Source organism: Lathyrus oleraceus, chromosome 6 (genome assembly GCF_024323335.1).
Source record: "Lathyrus oleraceus cultivar Zhongwan6 chromosome 6, CAAS_Psat_ZW6_1.0, whole genome shotgun sequence".
NCBI lineage: Eukaryota > Viridiplantae > Streptophyta > Magnoliopsida > Fabales > Fabaceae > Lathyrus > Lathyrus oleraceus.
Window position 1 is genome coordinate 303673179 of NC_066584.1, and position 11625 is coordinate 303684803.

The following is an 11625-nucleotide window of genomic DNA, read 5'->3' on the forward strand; positions in this document are numbered from 1 at the left end:
ACCCTAGAGCTTACCTGTTTGGTTTTCCTATTCCTGGAACCTTTCCTCCATGAAGTAATTAATCAGAATGTTCCAATGATCACCTACCCAACTGTACATACATAAACATAAAACATTTCATAATCATAACACATATGACATGTGCATATTTTCAAGGGACCTAAAGACTCGTTTGATTGCAGGCATTCAGAAGACATGGGTAGCAATAAAAAAAGTACTTATTCATTCAAGTTCAGAAATCTAAAGCTAGGATTGATTAAGGGGTTGATCTCAGATGTGAAAAAAATCAGAAGGAACAACTTTTGTGTTGAGTATGGTGACCTGTTGACTATCATGAACACCGAGGTGGATGCTTGGGCCATTTTCACTTTGGCACAATTCTATGATCCTCCCTTGTGGTGTTTCACATTCCAGGACTTCTAGTTGGCGCCAACATTGGAAGAGTTCTCACATATAGCAGACATTGGTATCAAGGATGAAGTCCCTTACACCGGTCTAGGGGAATTTCCTACACATCAACAAGTAGGTTCATCTATACATCTAGATAAAGCGGAAGTGAAAGCTAATCTTGGACCAAAAGGAGACACTTTGGGCTTCACTTTGAAGTTCTTAGTGGGAAAAGCTTCAGATTTCAAAAGTAAAGAAGATTGGGTCGCTTTCAATGTTGTGTTAGCCTTGATACTCTATGGGATTGTCTTGTTCCCGAACATTGATGACTTCGTGGACATGACTGCTATACGCATTTTCTTGCTCAAGAATCCCATTCCCACCTTGCTTGCAGATGTTTATCACTCTATCCATTGGAGAAATGAGAAGAAGGGGGGATGATCCAGTGCTGCGCTCCTTTACTATATAAATGGTTCTTATCTCACTTACCAAGTGAAGGGCCTTTTGTTCAGAACAAGGATAACCTCAAGTGGTCTCAAAAAATCATGTCTCTCACTGCCAATGACATCGCCTGGCACTCTCTTGTTTATGATGATGTGGACATAATCGTCAAATGTGGAAACTTCCATAATGTGCCACTCATAGGAACTCGAGGTTGCATCAATTACAACCCTGAGCTTGCTATGCGGCAACTTGGGTTTCCTATGGATGACAAACCAGAAGACAAGTTGTTATAAGGTTTCTTGCTGGGAGAGGGAGTGAAGGACTTTGATCTGGTGAAGAGGATAGGTCGTGCCTGGACTAAAGTTTGTAGAGAAGGAAAAAGGGAGCGTGGAAAGAAGAATTGTATAGCTAGAGGGCCATATACAAGTTGGGTCCAAGCCAGAGCTTCTCAAGACAAACTACCATACCCTTATGAGCCTCCAATGCATACAAGTCCTCCAGAACCTACTCACGTCACTATGGAGGAAGCTAAAGAGCTCAAAGTTGTCATCCAAAATTTGGAAAAAGAGAATGAAGAGCTATGGTTGAACCTTCTCCGGATTACTGAAGAAAGGGATAATTATAAGTGGGAGCTTGGGCAGAAGAAAACACAGCTTCAAGCAAATGTGGAAAGGACTGATAAGGAAGAATATAAAAGAAAAAGAATCAAACAGGGGTTAGATCAGGTTGACAGCTGCTTGAATACCGTCAAAAGCCAACTGAAAGAGGTTGAGAGGGATTGTCGTGAGAAAGAGAAATGGTGGAAGCTCGCCACAAAACAAAAGAAGGAGATAAGGGAGACGCTTGAGGCTGAGATAGCCAACCTCAGTGTTTCACTCTGTGAATCAAAAGAAAGGGAAGAACGAGAACGCCGCAGTAAAGAGAGTGCTCTGGCTGCTACTCAAGTTACACCTGAAATGTGGAAAGGAAAGTGCCAGGAGGCTGAAAATGCTAATGAGTGGGAATGATACTAGAGAGGCCGACATGACTCTTTGCTACGAGAAGGTGAAGATTGGATGAACGCAAGGGAAAATGTGAATGCTAGTTTGGCAGCCTGCGAGGAAACCATCCAGTTTTTACATGAACAAAGAAATGAGTATTGAGACAAGTTTGCTAGTTTGATAGACTTTTGTAATGGCATGGCTAAGAATGTGCCTTTGATGCTAAGATGTGCTCTGGAAGACATAGACAATGACAACATCCCTCTTTCAGTGACCGATTTTATTTATCTTTGTGAAGACATGATGAAAAGGTTCAAAGGAGAGTTGGAAGAGCTCAACAAACAGAAGCCTACAGTCTAACCCTGTCGCTTTGTACTTTCCTTTATGTTTGAAAGAATATTTTGTACTCAATCCTTGTACTCTGTTTTGAATTGAATGAATGAAGGATTTTGAGTTTCTTTTGTAAAAAAAGTTTGGTTCCATTCTTGTTTTATTCCCAGTGATCTCTTTGGATGCTTGCTAAATAACAAGGAATTTAACACGGTTCCCTGAAAATAAAATTGAACATAAGCATAAAAGACATTTTTTATAGCCACGTGCATCAAAGTATGCATCATGCATTTCATTTCTCAAAATAAAAATTCATTTCATTTTTTCCTCGTCTCCAGTCGTTCAAGCTGATTCCTCAACGTGCATACGCTACCCGCTCCAACACAAGAAGAATCATGGATGTAGTTCGAGAAGAACAAGCTGCCTTCAGAAAGGAGATGGACTCTGTCAAAAGCAAGATTGAGCAGATCTTTGAGGCTATACAAACTCTGGCTAGAAGGGAAGAAGAGGCTCGTGTTGCCGCTGCTGCAAGGAACGATGCTCTAGTTCAAGGGGTTGCTCTTCAGTCAAGACCTTCAGTTCCTATTCCAAATCCCGTTATTTACGGTCTTCCTCCAGGTTTTGTTCCACCGCCTGAAAGAACTCATGTGCCTCCACCTGCGCATACTTCTGGAGTAGCTGATGGAGTCGCTGTGCAAGGACCTTCGATAGTCAATCAAGTGGTCATTCCCCGCACTGATAAGGAGCTCCAGGACGAGTTTGAAATACATAATTACAATGGACCTACTCCAATGGTCATCCCTACTGCTGCCCAAGATTCTGAGGCTATCTTGATGTGTCGTCCTCTGGCCGAAAAGCTAAGAATCTTGGAAGGACATAACTCAACCCGATTGAGTGCCTTGGAGATGTGTCTGGTCCCAGACGTGGTGATTCCTCCAAAATTCAAAGCGCCAAAATTTGAAAAATACAAAGGCCTCACATGTCCTAACATACACTTGAAAATGTATTGCAGAAAAATGGCTACCTATGCTAGAGATGATAAGCTCATGATCCATTGCTTTCAGGACAGTCTAACTGGGGCATCTTTGGATTGGTACATGCAGTTGGAGTGTAGCAACATCCACACTTGGGATGAGTTGGCTCAAGCATTTTCAAAGCAATACAAATATAATACTGACATGACACCAAACCGTACTCAGCTTCAGAGTATGGCCCAGAAAGATAGTGAGTCTTTCAAAGAAAATGCGCAATGCTGGAGAGAATTGGCTGCAAGGGTGCACCCACCATTGGTTGATTGTGAATTGATTGACATTTTCATGGGTACCTTACAGGGCCAATATTATGAAAGATTGATCAGTAGTGTGTCCACAGGATTTTCTAACATGTTGATCGTGGGAGAAAGAGTAGAAGAAGGACTGAAAAGTGGTAAAATCCAGGGAGGTTCCAGCAGTCAACCAATCTTGAAGAAGCCTTTCAACGGATTCAAGAGGAAGGAGGGTGAGACTAGTTCCATTTCTTCTCAGAGGGGGAGGGCACCATACAAGGCTCCTGCTTCTGTGCCTTATTATCAGTACCCTTACGTAGCGGCTGCTCAATATCCAACCATGCCTTACCGTCCAATTGCTCATGTTCCTATTCCAGCTTCGGTACCTCACTATCAAGTTCCAGTTCCTCAATATCAAGCTCCACAACCTCAGTTCCAGGCTCCTCCACCTCAACATCAACAGAGAAATCAACAGAATAATCAACCACGTCCAGTTCAGCAGCAACGACCAAATCAACAGAGGCTATATCAACAGTACAATAATGTGAATACCACTCCTATCCCAATGACTTACACTCAAATGCTACCGTATCTGATTCAGAATGGGACTGTTGTGCCAAGGGCATTACCTCCAACGCTGAAGCCGCATAAGCCTTGGTATGATGAGAATGCTAGATGTGCCTTGCATGCTAATTCAGAGGGTCATACAACAGAGAATTGCAAGGTGTTCAAGCTTCGGGTCCAAGAGTTGATAGATCAGAAAATATTTTCTTTTACTGATGTTCCAAATGTGGGGAACAATCCTTTGCCTAAACATGATAGTTCAGGTGTCAATGCTATAGAAAGTTCAACTGATGATGGATTGATAAAGGATGTGTTCAAGTTGAAGACTCTTTTAACAGTGGTCCATGCTAGATTGATGGAAGCAAAATTGATGAATGGAGTACATGATAATTGTGTGGTGTGTTCGTCCAACCTTGATCTGAATTCAAAATTTATCTTCAACGTTTGATGGATCAACGGGTTATTCAGTTCACTAGAGCAAAGATTGATGAGACGTTGCTGTGATTGTGCCTGTGTTTGATTAAGAGAGGCTTCCCAAGCCTTTTGTGGTCCCTTATCAGAGAAATGTTGACCTAGAGCCAGTGAAGAAGATTGAGCCCATGGTTATTTATGTTCCCGCTCCATTCTCATTTGACAGTACCAAAGAATTGCCTTGGAACTATGAGCATGTAGTTTATGTGGGTAAAAAACCAGTAATCTTGAAAGAGCCAAATGTGACTAACATCGCTGGAGCTAGTGGTGTGACTCGAAGTGGAAGGGTTTTCGCTCTTGAAGTGATCCCAAACAAAGAAAGTGCACCAACAGTTGAACCAATGAAGGGGAAAGAGGTGAATCCTCCAGAAGCAGGAGAAGGCTCATCTAAGAAAGCAGTGACTGCTGAAGAGGATAGAGAATTCTTGAAGATCATCAAGAAGAGTGATTACAAGGTCGTAGATCAGCTCAACCAAACTCCTTCAAAAATCTCCATTCTTTCTCTACTTATGAGTTCTAAGGCTCATAGGACTGCTCTATTGAAGTTCTTGAACGAAGCTTATGTTGCAGAAGACATCAGTGTTATTCAGTTTGATAATGTGGTTGCTAATCTCAATGCTAGTAGTTGTTTGATGTTCACTGATGATGATTTACCCCCTAATGGGCGAGAACATAATATGGCGCTTCATATCTCCATTCAGTGTATAGATGTCACTTTGGCTCGAGTACTGGTAGATACAGGTTCATCCTTGAACGTGTTACCTAAGACTACCCTGGCACAATTGAGTATTGAAGGGGTGCAGATGAGACCCGGTGCTTTGATAGTGAAAGCTTTTGATGGGTCTAAGCGAACAGTTATTAGGGAGATTGACCTCCCAATCCTGATTGGCCCTCAAACTTTCCGTATTACCTTCCAGGTAATGGATATTAGGCCTGCCTATAGCTGTCTGTTAGGTAGACCTTGGATCCATGCTGCTGGAGCTCTCACCTCGACACTTCACCAGAAGCTGAAGTTTGTTACTTCTGGTAAGCTGGTATCAGTATCCGGAGAGGAAGATATTTTCGTCAGCCATTTGACTTCTTTCAGATACATTGAAGTAGGTGAAGACATTGTTGAAACTCCTCTCCAAGCCCTTGAAGTGGTCAATGTGGTCCAAACTAAGCCGAAACTTGTTGAAGAACCCAAGGGGGTCATGACCTCGTGGAAGAGTGTAAAAGCTGCAATTGAAGCTGGTTGCCCTGGAAGTTGGGGCACAATGATTGAATTGCCTGAGAAGAAAGACAAGTGTGGATTAGGATATCAACCGTCTATTGAACTTTTCAAAGATCAGAAGATACATCAGGGGAAGGTTCCTAGCATCCAGGAAATATTCTCCAAAGCTGGTTTCCAAAGTGATAATCAAGTGAATGCTCTTGAAGATGAAGATCCAGATTTGTCCAAGATGGTGTTTTGTGGACCTCTGGATGCCGCTCTCACTAACTGGAAGGAAACATATGTTCCGGATATAGTTTCTTTTTCAAAGTAATTTACTGTTTTCTAAAAACATCCAATGCCACGCCTAAGGCATATGGATAGCTTTGTAGGGCCAATTTTGTGTTAATATTTAAGCCTTATCATCAATACAAAGCATATTTTTTGAGATCCCTATCTTTCATCTTTTTAATTTTTTTTACAAACAAATAAACAACAAAATAAAAAAAATGGCAATTTTGATTTCACATCACTTTCATTTTTCAAAATCTTCCACTAAAAAGAAAAAATCATTTCCATGCAGATCATTAATAACTGGATCCATTGAACACGACAATGCTATAATTCCCTATGACTTCGACCTCCCGATTAACCAAGCTGAAGAGGATGGTAAGGAAGACTGTGAACTCCCAGAAGAGTTGACCAGACTTTTGAAACAAGAGGAAAAGATGATTCAGCCTCATCAGGAACCAGTGGATGTGATCAATCTGGGGAATGAGGAGGAGAGAAAGGAAATCAAGGTCAGAACTGCTTTGAAAAAAAGTGTGAAGGAGGACCTAGTCAAGCTACTACATGAATATGTGGATATGTTTGCTTGGTCATATCAGGATATGCCAGGACTCAACACCGACATAGTTGTGCACAAGCTACCGTTGAAGCTGGAATGCCCGCCCATCAAGCAGAAGTTGAGAAGAACTCGACCAGACATGGCTGTCAAGATCAGAGAAGAGGTCAAGAAGCAGTTTGATGCAGGTTTTCTAGCTGTTGCAACTTACCCGCAGTGGATTGCTAATATTGTGCCAGTTCTGAGGAAAGATGGAAAAGTTTGAATGTGTGTAGACTACAGAGGCCTGAATAGAGCTAGTCCCAAAGATGATTTTCCGTTACCTCACATTGATGTATTGGTAGATAACACAGCTCACTTCTCTGTATTCTCCTTCATGGACGGATTCTCAGGATATAATCAGATTAAAATGTCTCCCGAAGATATGGAGAAAACAACTTTCATTACACCATGGGGCACTTTCTGTTATAAGGTAATGCCTTTCGGCCTGAAAAATGCTAGGGCAACCTATCAAAGGGCCATGGTGACTCTTTTCCATGATATGATACATAAGGAGATTGAAGTCTATGTGGATGACATGATTGCCAAGTCTCAGACAGAAGAGGAGCATGTTATTCATCTGAAGAAGTTGTTTGTAAGATTGAGGAAATACAGACTGCGCTTAAACCCTGCTAAATGCACTTTTGGAGTTAGATATGGAAATCTTCTAGGATTAATTGTGAGCCAGACAGGCATAGAAGTTGATCCTGACAAAGTCAAAGCTATTCAAGAGATGCCAACACCTCGGACAGAGAAGCAAGTTCGTGGTTTCTTGGGCAGATTGAACTATATTTCCAGATTCATCTCGCATTTGACAGCCGCTTGCGAGCCAGTATTCAAGTTGTTAAGAAAAGATCAAGTCGTTAGGTGGAACGATGATTGCCAGAGTGCATTCGATAAAATCAAACAGTATCTGCAAGAACCGCCAATATTAGTGCCACCAGTTCCAGGAAGGCCTCTCATTATGTATTTGATAGTACTCATTGAATCCATGGGATGTGTACTGGGGTAACATGATGATACGGGTAGAAAAGAGCATGCTATCTACTACTTGAGCAAGAAGTTTACAGAATGTGAAATCAGGTACTCCATGCTAGAAAAGACTTGTTGTGCATTAGCATGAGCTGCTCGTCGTCTGAGACAGTATATGATTTGTCATACAACAATGTTAATATCCAAGATGGATCCCATCAAGTACATCTTCGAGAAACCTGAATTAACTGGCAGAATCGCTCGCTGGCAAATGCTATTATCAGAATATGACATTCAGTATGTAACTTAGAAGGCCATTAAGGGTAGTGTGTTATCAGAGTACCTTGCGCACCAACTAGTGGAGGACTATCAATCGATGAGACTCGACTTCCCAGATGAAGACGTCATGTACATAAGAGACTATGAGATTCCAAGCCCGGAAGAAGGACCCGAACCAGGATCGCGGTGGACGCTCGTGTTCGATGGTGCCTCAAATACATTGGGTAACGAAATTGGGGCTGTTATAACTTCTCCAAAGGATTTTCATCTTCCCTTCACGACAAGGTTATGTTTCAAATGCACCAATAACATGGCGTAGTATGAAGCATGTATCTTGGGAATTGAAGCAGCTATTGACCTACGAATCAAGGTTCTTGAAGTGTATGGGGACTCAACACTTGTCATCTATCAAATCAAAGGAGATTGGGAGACCCGCCATCCCAATTTGATCCCATACCGAGAGCATGTTATGAAGCTAATCCCCCCACTTTGATGAGATTAATTTCCATCATATTCCTAGGGAGGAGAATCAACTAGCCGATGCCTTGGCTACTCTGTCATTTATGTTCAAGGTCAAGTGGGCTAACGAATCACCTGCTATTACAATTCAACGTCTAGACGAACCATCACATTGCTTGGCAGTTGAAGCAGAAACAGATGGTAAGCCTTGGTTTTATGACATCAAACGATATCTTGAGAAGCACGAGTATCCAAATGATGTATCCATCACAGACAAAAAGACCTTAAGAAAGTTATCAGCCAATTTCTTCCTAAGTGGTGGTGTTCTATACAAAAGAAACTTTGATTTAGTTCTGCTCAGATGCGTGGATAGACACGAAGCCGACCTACTCATCAAAGAAATCCATGAAGGTTCTTTCGGCATTCATGCAAATGGACATGCGATGGCAAAGAAAATCCTTAGAGCTGGTTACTATTGGTTGACAATGGAAACAAATTGTTACCACTATGCCAGGAAATGCCACAAGTGCCAAATTTATGCTGACAAGGTGCACGTGCCACCTACTCCTCTGAATGTTTTATCAGCTCCATGGCCATTCTCAATGTGGGGCATATACATGATTGGTATGATTGAGCCTAAAGCTGCAAATGAACATCGGTTCATTCTGGTTTCCATTGACTACTTCACTAAGTGGGTAGAAGCAGTTTCTTATGCCAATGTGACAAAGCAAGTCGTCACTCAGTTTATCAAGAAAGAGATAATTTGTCGCTACGGAACTCCTAGCAAGATTATCACTTATAATGGATATAATCTGAATAATAAGATGATGAAGGAGTTATGCGAGAATTTCAAGATTGAACATCATAACTCGTCACCTTATAGGCCAAAGATGAACGGAGCTGTAGAGGCAACTAACAAGAAGATCATTCAGAAGATGGTGAAAACTTATAAAGATTGGCACGAGATGCTACCATTTGCTTTGCACGGATATCGAACAGCTGTTCGCACTTCAACAGGGGCAACCCCTTTCTCACTAGTGTATGGCATGGAGGTTGTGCTACCGATAGAAGTTGAGATCCCCTTGTTGAGAGTCTTGATGGAGACAGAATTAGAAGAAGCAGAATGGATCCAAACCAGTTTTGACCAGCTCAATCTAATCGAAGAAAAGAGGATGACAACATTGTGTCATGGTCAGTTATATCAGAGAAGACTCAAGCGGGCATTTAACAAGAAGGCCCGACCTCGAGAGTTTAATGTAGGTGAACTAGTTTTGAAAAAGATAATCTCCCTCCAAAAGGATTCACGTGGCAAGTGGATTCCAAACTATGAAGGACCATTTATGGTGAAGAAAGCTTTCTCTGGTAGAGCTTTAGTTCTCACGAACATGGACGGAGAAGAGTTGACACACCAAGTGAATTCTGATGCAGTCAGGAAGTATTATGCCTAAGAAAAAGAGATGGATAATAAAAGCTCGCTAAGTTGAAAACCCGAAAGGGCGACTTAGGCAAAAAATGAGCATCCCGGTGAGTTGAAAACTCGAAAGGGCGGCTCAGGCAAAAATTAGGGATAAAGAAAAAATTAAGCCCGGTAAGTCGAAAACCCGAAAGGGCGACTTAAGAAAAAAAGGGTAAAATCTCCCGGTGAACTGAAACTCTTAAGGAGCAGTCCGCGCAAAAGTTAGGGAATATCCAAAAGCATGATACTACAACGACATAAGTCAACACTGCAACAAAGCTCAGACGGAAGAAAACAGTCCAATTACCATCTCCAGAAGCAAAGTAATGAGGACTAAAGGACATAGGGGAAAGTAGCAAAGTTGTATTTCGTTGGAAAATCAGTTAAATTTTTGTTGCCATTTACTTGCTTTCTTTCTCTGTAAATCTCCTCTTAGAGGGGTTTACATCTTCATGAACCCCATGTATGAGTTATTCTTCTCATCAAATAAAATTGTTTAGTTGAACATTACTTTACCAATTATTTCTATTTTTCTGCTTAATGTCGCTTTTTTATTTTTGATAAGATAAAAACATTAAAATAGTGGAAACGACAAAGCTTTTGAAAACTTTAATTTGTTTTGATTTTGAAAGTATGAAAGGAATTTTTGTTGGTTTATAATAATGCATTTGGTTCACAAGACGTGGGACATTTCCTAGATCATTGTAATCTAAAGCAAGTTTGAAATGGATTTTCTTCCAGAAGCAAGAAGTCCTCATTGAAGCCCGCTTGGCGAAAAAGCAGAAATCAGAATTTTTTGCAACAAAAAATCATCTTCATGGTGACAAAACTATCCAAGACAAGACGTTGGGGAATCCAAACTTGATACCCACAAAATGAATAAACTAAGATATTCATGCATTCACATTCATTTTGCATATCATGTACAAAAACAGATCATGCATAAACCTCAGCCGGATTCAACAACCTCTCAAGGAAGTTCAATATAATCCTCAACAAACCAAGATTCAAGGGGTGTGTGTTCTCAGGAGTAGAACAATTATTCTCTTCAATAAGTACTTTCAGAATTTGATCATTGTTGGCATTTATTCTTAAGATGAGTTTCTTCCCTAGCAAGGTGATTGATGTTCTCCCATTGGAACTCTGGTGTCAACAGAATTTCTGCTTAGTTTCCCCAGTAGATATCTCCCCACGGAGTTTCTCCAACATTGTATTTTCTCCAACAAAACTTCATGAACTTCCCAAGCGAGTTTCATAGAAGTATGCTTCCTTGAGAAAGGTATCCCCAATAACTTTATCTTCAGCAAGTCTCTTTGAAGTAGTTGTCCAAGATGGACATCTCTTCATAAGTTAGAAATCTCCCCAATGAGTCTAATGGATGAGAGTTCCATGAACAAACAAGTTTTACTGAATTTTCCTCAGTATATCTCCAGCGAGCCTCCTGTGTGTTTATTTCCTAGAGAGTCTCTTGTATTCCCCAACAGGTTTATTCAATCAATCCTTGGAACAGTTAGTGTTCCATGTTGATCTATTATGCGATGGAGCATTAGGTTGGACCTGTCAGTTCGATAATTGAGAGTAAGGTTAATCCTTTTGAATATCATTAACTTTTCATCCCCAGCAAGTCTCTGGGATCTTCTCATTCCCCAAAAGAGTCTTCTGTCAGCTAAGAGCATCTGAACATGCGGTTATTCCCCAAAGGAAGCATTTTGTTTATTTCCCAGCAATTTGCATCAACCAAGAGCAGTTGAATGCATTAGTTTCAGCCAAGAGCAGCTGAATACTATTTTATTTTCCAGCAGTTTACTTCAACCAAGGGCAGTTGAATGCATTAGTTTCAGCCAAGAGCAGCTGGACACCATTTTATTTTACGTAGTTTGCATCAACTAAGGGCAATTGAATGCATTTGTTTCAATCAAGAGCAGTTGAACACCATTTTATTTT

General features: G+C 41.0%; 1 protein-coding gene across 1 annotated transcript; it reads left to right on the forward strand.

The window, feature by feature from the left end:
• The first annotated feature begins 2536 nt into the window (after nucleotides 1-2536).
• On the forward strand, nucleotides 2537-4417 carry LOC127095333 (uncharacterized). Its single transcript, XM_051034039.1, has one exon. The coding sequence runs from the start codon at nucleotides 2537-2539 to the stop codon at nucleotides 4415-4417; it is 1881 nt and encodes a 626-aa protein (XP_050889996.1).
• Nucleotides 4418-11625: the final 7208 nt, after the last annotated feature.